This window comes from Tursiops truncatus, chromosome 4, assembly GCF_011762595.2.
Source record: "Tursiops truncatus isolate mTurTru1 chromosome 4, mTurTru1.mat.Y, whole genome shotgun sequence".
NCBI classification, from domain to species: domain Eukaryota; kingdom Metazoa; phylum Chordata; class Mammalia; order Artiodactyla; family Delphinidae; genus Tursiops; species Tursiops truncatus.
In genome coordinates, this window is record NC_047037.1 from 91,505,526 (window position 1) to 91,521,882 (window position 16,357).

General features: G+C 36.6%; 1 protein-coding gene across 8 annotated transcripts in view; it reads left to right on the forward strand.

The window, feature by feature from the left end:
- CBLB (Cbl proto-oncogene B) overlaps positions 1 to 16,357 on the forward strand; it is a 214,859-nt gene that overhangs the window by 134,725 nt on the left and 63,777 nt on the right. For all 8 annotated transcript variants that reach the window (XM_073804274.1, XM_019923231.3, XM_073804276.1 and 5 more), the window contains one exon: positions 3,387 to 3,590. In XM_073804274.1, coding sequence (XP_073660375.1) covers positions 3,387 to 3,590 — 204 coding nt within the window. The remainder of the gene's footprint in view (positions 1 to 3,386; positions 3,591 to 16,357) is intronic.

Consider the following 16,357-nt stretch of genomic DNA (forward strand, 5'->3'; position numbering starts at 1 on the left):
TAATTGTTGAAGTTGGGAGATAGGTACATGCAGATTCATTACACTTTTTTCTCTGCTTTTGTTTATGTTTGAAAATTTATGTAATAATTTTAAAAAAATGTATAAATGCATGAAGTGTCTACTTAGGGCCCAGAGTACAGCTTTCCATCCTTCATGCATTAAAGACACAGGGAACATCAGCTCTTTTACATTTTAATTTTTTACTTAGTGGCATTCAACTTACTAAAACTGAAGAAAAAAACTGTACACCCATTTCTCCCACCACCCACTCCCACACCTCTGGCAACCACCAATCTGTTCTCTGTATCTGAACTTATTTTTGTTTTGAGTTAATTTTTAGATTGCACATGTAAGAGAGATCATATGGTATCTATCTGTCTTTCTCTGCCTTATTTCACTTACATAATGCCCTTGAGGTCCATCCATGTTGTGGCAAATGGCAAGATTTCATTCTTTTTTATGGCTGAATAATACTCCATTGTATATATGTACCACAATTTTTTATCCATTTATCCACTGATGGACACTTAGGTTGTTTCCATATCTTGGCTACTGGAAATAATGCTGCAGTGAACATGGGGTGTGCATATATCTTTTCTAATTAGTGTTTTCATTTTCTTCAGGTAAATATCCAGAAGTGGAATTGCTGGATTTTATGGTAGTTCTTTTTAATTTTTTGAGGAACCTCCATACTGTTTTCCATACTGCCTGCACCAATTTACATACCCACCAACAGTACACAAGGGTCTTCTTTGTCCACATCCTCACCAACACTTGTTATTTCTAGTCTTTTTGATAATAGGCATTCTAATAGGTATGAGGTGATAATTTCACTTTGGTTTTGATTTGCATTTCCCTGATAATTAGTGATGTTGAACATCTTTTTATGTAACTATTTGCCATATATGTATCTTTGGAAAAATGTCTATTCAGATCTGTCCATTTTTTAATCAGATTGTTATTTTGTTTTTGTTTTTGCTGTTGAGTTGTCTGAGTTCTTTATGTATTTTGGATATTGGCCTGTTATCAGGTCTGTGATTTGGAAGTATTTTCTCCCATTCAGCAGGTTGTCTTTTCATTTTGTTGATGGTTTCCTTTGCTATGCAGAAACTTTTTAGTTTGATATAATCCCACTTGTTTATTTTTGCTTTTGTTGCTTTTGATTTTGGTGTCAGGTTCAAAAAATCTTGCCAAGACCTATGTCAAGGAGCTTACCACCTATATTTTCTTCTAGAAGTTTTATGGTTTCAGTTCTTACTTTCAAGTCTTTAATCCATTTTAAGCTAATGTTTGTGTATGGTGTAAGATAATGGTCCAGTTTATTTATTTATTTATTTATTTATTGCCATGTGGTTGTCTAATTTTCCCAACACCATTTATTGAAGAGACTGTCCTTTCCCCACTGTATATTCTTGGCTCCTTTGTTGTAAATTAATTGACCATATATCCTTGGGTTCATTTCTAGGCTCTCTATTCTGTTCCATTGATCTGTGTCTCTTTTTGTGCCGGTTCCATACTGTTTTAATTACTATAGCTTTGTTATTGCTCTGCTTAGGGCCACGAATACCACTTTCTATTCTTCATGCATTAAAGATGCAGGGTACATTGGTTCTTTCTCATCTTGCTCTTATATATTAAAACTATCTGTTTGAAATTATCTTATGTAGATCCGTAGGAAAATTCACTGCAGACACACAGTATGGGTCCATTTTGACTTTTATAATAAGGGAATTTTACGTGGATGACAACCTATATTGAAAATGTACTTACATTTAATGTTCTTGTTATCAAAGATAGGAGAAAGGTTTAGCTTTCCTTAAATATTTGCTACTGTGTTAGAAAATATCAGTGTAAGATGGGAGAATTAAGTATCAGTTTTATCATCTGTAAAATGATGGAGCAAATACTTGAGTTGCCTTGAAGCTCACCAGACTTGAGCACACGTGGCAGTAAACATCAAAGGATTTTGTACTAGCCTGTCTGTATCTCTTCATACCACCTTAGTTCAACTATTTTACATTCCAGGTTTCTTTCCCAAATTATGTAGCAGTCGATGAATAAGGAATTGTTGCAGTTTCTTTTCGTTAACCAATCCAGAAAGCATTTGTTTTTCTTTTTTTGACAATTTGTTTGGCAAAGGAGATGTTCACTTTGTTAATCAGAGTGATGCTTGGGAAAGAATAAACTACGTACCACAGAATCTGCCACAGAGTGTATGCTAAGTAATTGTCCAGTGAAAGGAGAGTGTTACTCCACCACTGATCAGAGTGTCGCTGGAGGGCAGGTAGATCACCTCGTTCCCGTCGTACCAAGTGCATGGGACAATCTTAAGTACTGAATGGTTTCTTTAAAGATGTTAGCTCTTTTCATTCATAGTCTCATCTCTAAAAATGATGCTCTCATGCGATTTCTGCCTTAAAATGATCTTATAAGTTTTATAATTTTTTAAAATAACATACTAGTAAAGTCAGGGTATAATGGAGAAACAAAAATATGGTGGTGAATGTCATATACCATCTATCTCTAAAAGTCAGCTTTATCTGCAGGGCAAGAAAACAGTCTTGTCCTGTTTCCCTCCCAACTGTGAATTTTTAATGTAGTTAGTTTTTGAGAAATAGAATTGGGAGATTTTCAGAAAACTTCAGTAATTACCAGTAAATGAATTTCTGGCCCAAAAGTATTTGCACAAATCCCTTTGCAGTATCTAGTTTGAAAGCAAGATGAGGTGCAAAACTTGGTATCTCACATATTATTACATTCCATATGAGCTGTGTCAGGATGACAGGCTCTCAGGATAGATGATGATTTCTGAAAATAAACTTATTTTTTCCCACTGATTGCTTATAAACCAAGGCTTTAAAAGACCTAGGCAATTAAAATGGAAATATGTAGCCATAGTTATGTGCACAGGAACTTTTCCAGAATTGATTTTGAAATGGATTGTTCTAATTGATACTATTACTTTATTTATAATGAATTTTTATCAAAATGTCCTTTTTATAGAATGTTTAATTAGCACTGGTGCCTTTTGGTAAAGAGGGACATTTAATTTCCAGTTTTCTGCAGGACTCTAAAGTTTTGATACATTAAAATTGTAAATGAACATTCAGTAAAATAAAGTTAAGCTCCTAACTTTTTGATTTATCCTAAATCAAAGGTTTTTGTAAAGAAATTTTTCTTAAAAATTTTGAAATTTTAAATACTGAACATATATTTTGTTGGTTCCCCGTTCTACTCTACCACCTTCAAGGCAGATCTTCCTCCACCCCCACTGCCTACCTGAAAACCTATTTTTTGCAACTTCTTTTTATAGTAGAACTTTGGCCCCTCTCAGTAGTGTTTTATTTGAACAAAGACCAATCAGCACAATTTTTGTGTTTGTTCAGGAGTCAGATGGCCAGGGCTGCCCCTTCTGTCGCTGCGAAATAAAAGGAACGGAGCCCATAATCGTGGACCCCTTTGATCCAAGAGATGAAGGTTCCAGGTGCTGTAGCATCATCGACCCCTTCGGAATGCCGATGCTGGACTTGGATGACGATGATGACCGAGAGGAGTCCTTGATGATGAATCGGTTGGCAAATGTTCGAAAGGTAAAACTAGAAAACATCGGATTTTTTCAGTTGTTGTGTGGACATGAAAAAGAAATGATGCTGTCGCAAGTTGGGTTTGACGGCGTGTGGGTTTGGGAAAGAAAGATTCTGGAATCAAAAGAAAGGTGAAGATATAAGTAATGTTGAAAGGCTGATGGAATCATAGGCTGAGAAAGAACTAGACTAATCAGAGTGCTTTCGCTGGTTTTAAACTCCAAAATGAGAGATGGTGAGAGCTTTCGTATAGAGAAAAACATCATCTGAGACTAGCAATAGCACATCTGTAAAGAAAAATTTAAGAAAGAAAATTATTAAAATTAACAGTGATGAAACTGATGAAAAATAGTCTTTGTTGAAGTCTAAAAGAAGTGTCTGATAGTTATTCTTCTTATCAGGAAAGCCAGCCTTCTGTTTGGCTATTAAGAGGTCACATAAGATTTACCTTTATGAATTTACCATAGTCTGGGGTTTGCTTATCAATATTGCAGACTCAGAAAATTAACTTTGTCAGTTCACTGGGAATGGATGCCGCTGCCCAGTTGGAGTTTATGCAACCAAGCCCACAAGAGACTAGTCAATGAACCAGAATGCCAATTGAGTAATTAACGAACCAGAAACATAATAATCAAGAGAGCTGGACTCTAAGCTGTCAGACTATTCTCTGTACAAAAAGATACATGAAATTCAGATTACACTCAGAAGTTTTTTGCTCCTAAAATCAGAGAAATGGCAGCGAGTGTTATGAAAGCATCTGCACACACAGTATGAAGGGGCCCCCCCCCTTCCTTCTGACGGCAGGCATGGCTAATCAATCATGGTTCTCATTCCTGCTGAGTTCAGACGTGGCCTGCACAGCCTTATAGAACCCCCACTGCAATTCATTAGGATTTGGCAGGTAACATGCAGCCTATTTGCCATCTAGGCGGAACGATGATAAAGTGTAATGGCAGAAGATTGTATTTGCCATATGCGTCCATCTCTGTGGTAGGGAAACACTTGGTGCAGGAAACAGATGAGGTGATTTGGGGGTTACCCATTCTCTACGGCTGTGTCAAAATTTACTTCTTGGCCTCCTGCATCTTCTGTGTTCCAGTGTTCCATGCTCACCAGGTACTTATCCTTAGGATTTTTAAATAACAAATTTCTACATATGGAGATATATTAATACCACCAACATGGCTACTCTCAAATTCTACTTTGGTCTGGGGTGATTTTTATTATTCACCTCATTGGTTTTTCATAAATGTCATAATTTAACTCTCATAGTCATAGTTTCTCTCAAGAGAAACTACTCTTGATTCTAGCCTCTAATGCTGACAGCTACATTCAGTTTTTACTTTTGAAGTTTGTGATCCCTTTGGCCCAAGAGATGGAAGAAAGGAAGTAGTTATCCCTCAGTAACCCTAAAGGATGAACAAGAAAAAAAAATCTCAAATTGAAACAGGGAATTGAGACTTGATTTTAAGATGAACTCAATCAGTAACCAACATTAATATGTATATGAGCAAAACTTTTTCACATTTTATTCTCTCAACTTGACGAGGTAAATATTCTTCTCATTTTCAGATAAGGAAATGAGGCTCAGACTAGTCATGTGACATGGCTACATTAGGAGGTTGTAAAGCCAGAATTCAAAGTTGTGTCTGCTGGATAAAAATAACAGTGATATATCCAACACTCCATATGTAGCTTCCTTACATGCTGAGTGATGAAATGGTTTCTACCAAGTCAGATTGTGGACTGTATCCCAAAATACTTGTCATATAACGTTATTTTAATAAAGTAGTAACATTTATGATTTCAGTGAGCTGGCAGTGTTCTGTGTTCTTAAGTCCTTGATCTCGTTTAATCTTGCCACCAATCCAGTAGAGAAGCTCCTATTACTGTCCTCTTTTACAATGGAGGAAATTGAAGAAGAAAGAGGTAAAATAACTTGCCTAAGATCCCAGTACTACTCTAAAGCAGAACTGGTGCTTTTTTCCTAACTTCAAAACTGTAGTTATGAGCCGTCATGCAATACACCTCTTTTGCCCTCTTTGGAACATGCTGCACACATTGTACTTCATAGAGTACAAGTCTGTGTTCTCTGAAGGTCTTTTCAGTTCTATAATATAATGTACATCAGGAATAGTTACCAACTCCCAATGAAATGTTAACCAGAAGTTAAGAACAATTTGAACTGTGATCTGTTGGTATTAACCTGTAAAGATATTTATGCCCTAATTGGTCACCAAAAACCCAAGCAAATTCGATTAGGCCCTGCTAATTGATATATAAAAAAACTATTACATCTGTTTTTCCATATACTAGCTGTATGTGGCTATTTAAATGTAAATTTTAAATAATTAAGATTTAATAAAATTTTAAAATTCTATTCTTTAGTCCATTCAACATATTTGAAATGCTCAACAGCCCCTTGTGTCTAGTGGCTACCCTGTTGAACTGTACAGATGTGGAACATTTTCTGTAGGTATTGAAATATGTAGTATAGATAGATATAATAGAAATAATTAATATCCAGTAGATAATTATATTGGACAGAGCGTTATTAGATCATTCCTGCAGGTTCTTACTAGAAGCAGCTAGGTTTTGTTGCAAAAAACCTTTTCTTTTAATGTAGTAACCTAATGGTCTTAGCTTGGTCTGAATATTTGACTGTGATCTAGCACTAAAATCAGCAATCTGTGCCCTGTTTTTGTTTTTCTGTGAGCTAATGATAATTTTACATTTTAAATGGTTATATATTTAACTGATTTTTTAAGTACCTACATAATTCCCTTGATTTTGCATCTTGGCTTGCAAAGCCTTAAATATTTACTATCTGGCCCTTGAAGAAAAACATTTCAGTCCTCAGGTCTAGGGCACCTTAAAGCATTTAAAGAATGCTTATTGAATGCATGGATAATAGGGAATGACAGAAAAGTCTCTGAGAAACATACAACAGCTCAGGTAGTTCCAGTGAACGAGGTGGTAATGTTTTATAGCTAGGAAAAAGGCATTTCAATTTCCTTTACTAAATGGGCTTTCTTCCTTCAGTGATTGCTGTCAGGGGACGGGGAGCCGGGCCTTAAGAGTAATTCTTTCAAGAACTTGGTACACCTTACTGCTTTGGGGAAAATGAGGTTTACTCTATATGAGTTTGGGAAAGGTTGCAGTTTCAGCCTGATTTCCACTGACTTAAGTTGAAGCTTGAGCTTTGCTTCATTAGTAGCGCTGACAATTGAAGGGAATCACTGGTAACATAAAATGAACACACAACATTCAAAGGTGACTGGTGGTTTTCCCTGATCTTTCACGCACTCTCAAACCATGCATGTTGTGTTCTCTCTGGCACACTGGTGAGCTTGTTTTTGAGGGAGCTGAGAGGTTTTGACAACGATCTTCTCTTTAGTTTACCCAAAAAGGAGAAGGCTGGTGCTGCTCTCAGACATTATTGTCCCAGCAGTCAGCAGTGTCATTTAACAGAGCTTTCACTCGAGTCAGTGTCATTTCCATACTTTCTTATGACAGTTAGAGATTGGAGAAATTTAAAGAACCTGTAATCATTTAAGTTGAGGGATCATATTTCAGTTAAATGTATTTATGTGCACTGATCTGCCTCTAGACAATTCTAAACAGATTGTGAATTTTATAATATTTTGTAAATCACTGCCACTTAACTTTCAATAAAACCTAAATTTTACTGTAGATACAAGCATCAATTCTTTCTGAATAATTGGGAAAAACATTGCTATGGTATTATGCTCCCATAATACTTTATAGGTACTTCTACTTCAGGAGTTACACTAAATTGTTACGTTTCATTTAGAGGACTGTCTTCTCCATTAGACTATTAATTCTTAAGGCCAGTGCCAATATCTTATTTATCTTTGTGTTTCTTGGTACCTAGCATTTATTAAGTGAAATAACAAATGCACATGCATGTTCACATGGTCTGTGAGGGCAGTGGCCTGATTTTGTGCATCTTTTTCACTCCAATCTGAAGACTGAGTATATCTGTTACAAAATACCAAATTATAGATTCTATTCAGTTCTGTCTTATAGATGAGGCTATGAACAAATATCACAGATCACTTTGACACAGTAGCTCTTCTACCTGATTTTCTTCCATTCTGTTTTTTTCAGTGATTCTGTTGCCTCATTCATTCATTCATTTTAAAAACATTTCATTCTCTCAACTCCACGAGTGACTGTCAGTCATGGTCCAGCAAAAGGAATCAGTTTTCTTTTATCTGCCATGTCAAATACTCATCTCTATCTTTCTCCTCTTTTATGAGCAGGTTGATGACTATATTGTGAAATTGTTTCTGTCTGTCTTAAGCATATTGCATTCTTTAAATTAGTAATGCTTCCATCATAGCATAGAGAACTGAGCTGTTTGTATATTCCTGTTGCCATGGTGAGGTCCTGCAGCTGGAGTTTATAAACAGTAGCATACTGAACATATAGAATGTAGTTTTATTGTTTTATAAGTTTATTTAGTAATGCTAATCATACAGAAGCAAATAGAACCTATACATCCATAATACAGTGTATTGGTTGCCTTTCTAGATATAGGCTATTTTATGAGTTTCACTAGAAGGTGTTGCAGGTTTTGCTTGAAATTGTACCATTGCCTGAGTTCTCAAGCTGTCAGAATTGCTAGGATAATTGGATCTGAGTGAGCCCTTAGAGGAAGTCCAGGGTGTGATCAATAAGATCACATCCTTCTCTTTGACTTCAGTCAGATCAAAGCTAAGAAAACATGTCTATTGCTATTCAGAATTTTGTTTCATTTTGCCAAAGGTGTACAGAATCTCAGCAGTTCCTTAGCAATTACTTTGATAGAAAATGTTATTCATGAAACACATAAATTACAAACAAATGAAGATTTGATACAAGATGTGTTGACAGGCTGACCTAGTGTATGAACTGAGATTAATTCCTTTGCTCTTAAACAATAATTCCTTTGCTCTTAAAACAATATTTAAAATTTTAATGAATGACCATATAAGAGGAAAAACAGGTGTGACCAGAGGTCAAAGGAATTATTCTTCCTTTATCTTTTTTTTTTTTTTCGGTACGCGGGCCTCTCACTGTTGTGGCCTCTCCCGTTGCGGAGCACAGGCTCCGGACACGCAGGCTCAGCGGCCATGGCTCACGGGCCCAGCCGCTCCGCGGCACGTGGGATCTTCCCGGACCGGGGCACGAACCCGCATCCCCTGCATCGGCAGGCGGACTCTCAACCACTGCACCACCAGGGAAGCCCCTTCCTTTATCTTTTTTTATACATTCTCCTAATGCTGCCATCACCAATTAAAATACATATTGCTGATTGAAAACAATATATCATCTAATTCTTGCTTTTCCTAATAATGTGTGAGGAAAGGATCCGTAGTACTCCGGATCCTGAGGAAGGAATTCATGTGTATAGGTCACAGTGTTTTTGCAGTGTTCTTAGGCGACTGTTACCTTTTTAACGTGACTTAGATTCCAACCACAGGGCTCAAGTACATGCTGGAGCAGTAAGGACAAAATCTACAACAAAAGTGAAGTTCGAAAATAACAAGGCATTTGAAATGTAGAACATGGTTCTCAAGTATGGGCAGTTCTACCTCCTGAGGGTATTCAGAAATATGTGGGGACATATTTTGTTGGCACAGTGACTGAAGGGTCGAGGGAACCACTGATATTTAGTGGATGGGGTCAGAGATGCAAAACATCCTGCAACCGTGGGACAGTCCCACCTAAGAAGAATTATTCGGACCACATGTCAACGGTCCTCACCTCTCCCGCTGTGCAACACGGGCAGAGTCGTGGATGACAGTGAGCAATCCAAAGTCACAGGTTCATTGTTTGCCATTTAATTGCATTTTGTTTACTGATTTTCTTAAAGTTCTCCATGCAGAATAGTAGCATTTTCTATATTAGTACGTGAATATCAAAAAAAAAAAACAAACCACCTTGTCCAAGTGCAATGTGATGATATAGGGCAGCGGTCCCCAACCTTTTTGGCACCAGGGACCGGTTTCGTGGAAGACAGTTTTTCCACGGACCGGGGCCAGGGGCGGTCATGGTTTCAGGTGGTAATGCGAGCGATGGGGAACGGCAGATGAAGCTTCACTCACTTGCCCACTGCTCATGTCCTGCTGTGGGGTCCAGTTCCTAACAGGCCATGGACTGGTACCGGTCCACGGCCCAGGGGTTGGGGACCCCTGATATAGGGGACCTTGAAGACACTGTCACATATTCCTCAAAAATAGTTTGAATATGTAGTAGTTTAGGAGAAGCTAGCACTTGAACTCTTGTACTTAGTTTTGGGTTGGCCTCCTGTGGTGTAGACTGTGAGCTCATGGTGGGCCTTGCTCTTCCTCAGAGACTTGCATAGTGCCTGACCTATGTTATATGCCATTGAGAAAGTTTTGTTTTTCTTTTTTTTCATTGAATGATCAGTGGTGACACTGTTCTTAACTGTACTATTCTTCAGAGAGCTATGGTCCCCAGAGTCCAGCAACCTGAGTTCATGTTCTAGTTTTGCTACTTAGTATCTATGTGCCTGCATTGGTTATTTAACTCTCTGTGCCTCAGGGACCTTGTCTGTGAAACCCTACCTCTGAGAGTTGAGGTTAAATGAGTTAATGAATGTAAAGCCATTGGAACAGTGCTGGTACATAGTAAATGTTAAGTATCAGTTGTTATTAGCATTATTTTTATATAGTGTTATTTAAGACTCCTACAATATTGCTCTGCTTCTGAGAATTAAATATCAGTATTTTTGAGATGTCTATGGAAGTATTTTTTTCTTTTAGGTACTATTACCTGTCATTGTTTAGGAAGAAATAGACACCACAACTGGATTGGTTTGGCAAGAATTGGTTGTATTTCTTTACTGTATTAATGTATACATAATTATGATTACATTACATGACCACATTAAATTTACTGTACAACTATCTTATAGATTTAAAACTCAGAGAAAATGCAACATTGCCAACATGTCTGCTGGCATATTATTTTAAGGACTATGTAATTTAGATAAGCTTACAATAGTCTTATTTTCTACATAAGTAAATTAAAATGATTAAGTACAGGGAACTCTAATCAATACTCTGTAAATGACCTATATGGGAGAAGAATCTAAAACAGAGTGGATATATGTATATCAACTATACTCCAATAAAAATTAATTTAAAAAATGATTAAGTATATATTCTCTAAAGTAGGGTGAAGAACCTAAGTAACTAAATAGCAATTGCTTATTGTTCAAAGCTACTGTAACTGGTATTTTGCCAGCAACAGGGCTTTCACATGAGGGCATTTTTCAGTGGCTAAAGATAATTCCCTTAATTCCCAGGATGTTCTTGTTTCTCAGCCATTTTTATGGAAATATTTCTAAATTATATGTCACTCTTCCCTGACTTCTCAAAATTGGTTATGCGGCTGAATGAACCAAAGGGCATAAGAAGCCACTATAATCAATGTGACATACTTCTTCAGGTTTACGTTTTGCTACAAGATTTAAGGGCAGGGCTTCCCTGGTGGCTCAGCGGTTGAGAGTCCGCCTACCGATGCAGGGGAGACGGGTTTGTGCCCCGGTCCAGGAGGATCCCCCATGCCGCGGAGCGGCTGGGCCCAAGAGCCATGGGCACTGAGCCTGCGTGTCCGGAGCCTGTGCTCCGCAACACAGAGGAGGCCACAACAGTGAGAGGCCCGCGTACCGCAAAAAAAAAAAAAAAAATTTAAGGGGAGGTTGCATGCAGACAGGGGAAACATAACTTTGAATTAAAATCACATATATATTTGGATTAGAATGCAAAACTCATATAAATGTTTAAAGTAAAATATGAAACTTCAAAAGAAATTTCAGGGTTTATAGAGGCTGGTCACAGGCTAGGAGATTATGTCCCTCTTATAAAAGGTACTTCAGGGAAAAGCAGTATAGCTCTATGTAGCTAATAATGTTTAACATTTTAATGGAGAGGGCCCTTGGGGTTATTCCACTTGCGAGGCTGTTTGCAGTTCTTTAAAGTAGACCCTATTGCAGTTTTATTGACCACCTCCCTGTCAAACCTCAAAAGAGAGCTCTTACTCCAGTCAGCTCTTACTCCGTATGTAAGTTTCTAACCATTTTCCTTCTCTTCATTGCTTCGAATTTGTAGTATCTAAAAATTTTACCAAAGTTATTAGTGGAATGTCAACAATAATAATAATTTAAAATAATGAACCTCAGTTTACACACAAAGTTAATATCCATATTCTTAGTAAGCTAGCAAGGTGCTTATTCCTTGTTACTGTTCCTAGAGGGAGAAATACAGCAGAATTTTTCCATTGAGATGACTTTTCTTTTTTTATTTTTGGTTGGTTGGTTTTTTGGTTTTGTTTTCTAGGACTGTTAGAGCAGTTTTAGGTTCACAGAAAAAATTGAGGGGAATGTACAGAGATTTCTCATGCACCCCCTGCCTCCACACACGTGTAGCCTCCCCATCACCAACATTCCCCACCAGACTGATACATTTGTCGTAATTGATGAACCTACATTGACACATCATTATTGTCTAAAGTCCATAGTTTACGGTAGGGTTCACTTTTGGTGTGGTACATTCGTGGGTTTGCACAAGTGTATAGTGACATGTATAGTATCATGCAGAGTATTTTCACCGCCCTAAACATCCTCTGTGTTCTGCCTATTCATCTCCCCCACCAAAACCCCCAGCAGCCATTGATCTTTTTACTCTCTCCATAGTTTTGCCTTTTCCAGAATGTCCTATAGTTGGAATCATACAGTATGCAGCCTTCTAAGACTGGCTTCTTTCACTTTGGGATATGCATTCAGGTTCCTCCATGTCTTTTCTTGACTTGATAGCTCATTTCTTTTTAGCACTAATAATATTCCATTGTCTGGATGTGCCACAGTTTATTTATTATCCATTCACCTACTGAAGGACATCTTGGTTGCTTACGAGTTTTGGCAGTTGTGAATAAAACAGTTATAAACATCTGTATGCAGTTTTTTGTGTGAACATAAGTTTTCAGCTCTTTAGGTAAACACCAAAGAGCATGATTGCTGTATTGTATGTTAAGAGTATGTTTAGTTTTGTAAGAAACCACCAAACTCTTCCAGAGTGGCAGTAGCATTTTGCATTTCCACCAGCAACGAATAAGAGTTTCTGTTGTTCCACATCCTCATTAGCATTTGATGTTGTCAGTGATCTGGATTTTGGCCATTCAAAAAGGTGTATAATGGTATCTCGTTTTAATTTACATTTTCTTGATGACACATGATATGCAGCATCTTTTCATATATTGATTTTCCATCTGTATATCTTTAGTGAGGTATCTGATAAGGTCTTCGGCTCATTTTAAAATCTGATTGTTAGTTTTCTTATTGTTGAATTTTAAGAGTTCTTTTTATATTTTAGAGAACAATTCTTTCTCATATGTGTATTTTCCAAAGATTTTCTTCTAGTCTGTGGCTTGTATTTTTGTTATTCTCTTGATAGTTTCTTTCACGGAACAGAAATTTCTCATTTTAATGATGTCCAGCTTGCCCAGTATTTCTTTCGTGGATGGCACCTTTGGTGTTGTATCTAGAAGACCTTGTGTTTGGTGGTCACTTTTTAGATTTCTCCTATATTATCTTCTAGGCGTTTTATAATTTTGCATTTTACATTTAGGTTTGTGGTCCATTTTGAGTTAATTTTGTGAAGGGTATAACGTCTGTGTCTAGATTTTTTTTTTTTGCATGTGGATGTCCAGTCCAGTTCTTCAGCACCATTTGTTGAGAAGACTGTCTTTACTACATTGTGTACCTTTGCTCCTTTGTCAAAAGATCAGTTGACTATATTTTGGGGGATCTGTTTCTGTTCCATTGATGTATTATATGTCTATTCTTCTGCCAAAACCACAGAATCTTGATTAGTGTAGCTTTATAGTAGGTCTTGAAGTCAAGTAGTGTCCGTCTTCCAACTTTGTTCTTCTCCTTAACTATCCTTTTGGCTATTCTGGGTCTTTTGTCTCCATCTAAACTTTAGAATCAGTTTGACCATATCTAAAAAATAACTTGCTGGAATTTTAATTAGGATTGCATTCAATCTGTAGATTAAGTTGGGAGAACTTTTCTTTTTCACTCCAAGCTTCTCCCTAAATTCCTACATATTGAGACTTCTTGAAGTGTGACTGTGGATAAGTATGAAATGATTGTACTACTCTTACACCATGTTCCTCATATAAGCATTTGTTATCTAAAAGGGAACAATGGTACAGTACTCCAAAATAGACAACATAAATCATTTATACTTATATTACAAATTACACATGAATATGTGTACATGTAAATGGCTCTGTAATGGATACCTTCTGAATAATATTCTGCATAGGATATTATTTTAAAGTCTTTTGATTTTGTTATGTTCACAAATGGATATGAGCAGAAGAAGAACCAAGAGGATAGTTAGTAGCAGCAAAATATTAGAATATTTTATTTTAATTCTATTTTATTAGAATGTTTTACTTAGAATATATTTTATGTGATAAAAGTTTTATCAGTGTCCTTCATTAATTTTCACGCATTTAGAGAAATGTCGTCCTTTTCATCATCCTTATAATACATGTATCTACCTTGTTCAGATATGAAAATTCATTAAGTAAAAATCTTCTTAGAAATATTATAAAATTGACTTTGATTATCTCTGGGATTGTCAGAACTCTCATCTTATTAGTAATTGGAGAGGTTTTCTCTTGTCCTGTTTTTAATAATAGCCTGGCAGGGTTTGAAGTTTCTTACCAAATGTTTTTCCATTTCCATAATAATGGATCCTATTAAGGCTGTTATAAAATCGCTCTTTAAAAGGTATGGATAAAATGAAGAGTGACTAAAATAGAATGAGTCCCTGATTATTATTGGTAATTGCGGAGCATGCTGAGATGAGCTTTTGACTACTTACTTCTTGGGCCTTTTCTCTCAGGATTTTCTGTTAAAATTGCAAATTCAGATTTCTCTATTCCTTATGGTAGTCATTCGCCTCCTATTCTAAGTGCTAAAGAATTCTGTAAATTTTGTCAGAAAAAATAAAGAATAGCATTTATTCATTTCATGAAGCAAAGGGTTTGGAAAAATTGGGGAATATGTAGACATAAAAGAATCAAATGTGGTCTTTAAATTTCTAGAGCACCAGGATTTCAGCCTGTTGAACTTACTTATCAACAACCAGCATTAAAGAAGTTAAGAGAAATTGTTAGTTAGACAGATAAGCTGGTGTGATGATAATACAGGCAGGAATCAAGGCGCCCAGCTTTTGTATTTTGAAAGGTGCGGAAACGAAAAAAGATCATATATTCTGAAGTTCTGAGAGCAAGTGTAATACTAGAAAAAAGTGAGAATTACCTAAAATCAAGATAAAGGAATTATTCAGATCAGCTATCCTATAACTTGAAACTATGATTCCATCCTTCCCAGTTCTTGCAGTTACCTCTATATAAATGATTTTCTTTATATTGTGCAATAAATTCTGTAAAGTTAATTCTGTGTCCACATCCTAGTTTCTGCTTCCTATGCTTTCCTAGGTAATCTTTTCTTAGCTTTCCATTTCCTTGTCCTAATCTAATAGAGTGGACAGACAGAGATGAAGGAGTGACAAAGAAAGGATTTCATGTAATGCAGTGGCAAAAAGCGTATGATCCTTTTAAGAATCCCTTGATTAATATGCCTTTTTATTATACTAATTAATTGTATTTATTCTCTAGAAGATTAAAACCAGAAGAGCAGTAGTGAAGACAAACTGAGAAAAAATTATTCCCCACAAATGAAAAAGATAGGGGTTCACTATCATGATATATAAAGAGCTCTTTCAAATCAATGAGGGGTAAATAAAAGAATATGGTAGATAATGGGACAAAGAACATAACATGAGTGGGCATGTGAAGCATTGTGTGAGACTTCTCTTCTCCTTAGACTTTCAAATAGGAAGGGAAAAAATATAATTGGTGATTACTCAAATAAATTAAAAGTGACCTTTAATGTGACCATCTACTAAAAATGTTTACAAATGTTCACAGTTAGCATTTGCATTTTACCAGCAATGAAGGTTAATGCAAAGTTTCAATATTCTAGTTGCAGAATTGTTCACAGAGACAACAAAAAGGCTTCAGCAAAGAAAAATGCATTATTATCTAAAGGGCACTGTTAAATTATCTACTCTTACATGGGGATTTTACTATAATTTAGGAGAACTCTGGAAAGTGAATAAGCTATGGTGAATTTAGACCACATAATAAAGATAAAATATTTTTTGTTTCTTCACATACTCTTCACCTATTCTCCATAAAATCCTTCTGACTAAGCCAACTTACAGTTACTGTAATGCTTCAAAATGAATTAGTCTTTCGGGAGGGTAGTATAAAATCACCTTGAGAATGCAATATGAATTGTTCTTTTTTAAATATTTTTTATTTATTTTATTTTTGGCTGCATTGGGTCTTCGTTGCTGTGCGTGGGCTTTCTCTAGTTGCGGCGAGCAGGACTACTCTGTTGCGGTGCGCAGGCTTCTCATTGCGGTGGCTTCTCTTGTTTCGGAGCACGGGCTCTAGGCACACGGGCTTCAGTAGTTGTGGCTCACGGGCTCTACAGCGCAGGCTCAGTAGTTGTGGCGCATGGGCTTATAGCTCTGTGGCATGTGGGATCTTCCCGGACCAGGGCTCGAACCCGTGTCCCCTGCATTGGCAGACGGATTATGAATTTTCTTAAGCAAGTTCTGCTTCAGATTACATTCACAAAGCTGTAGAGAGTATGC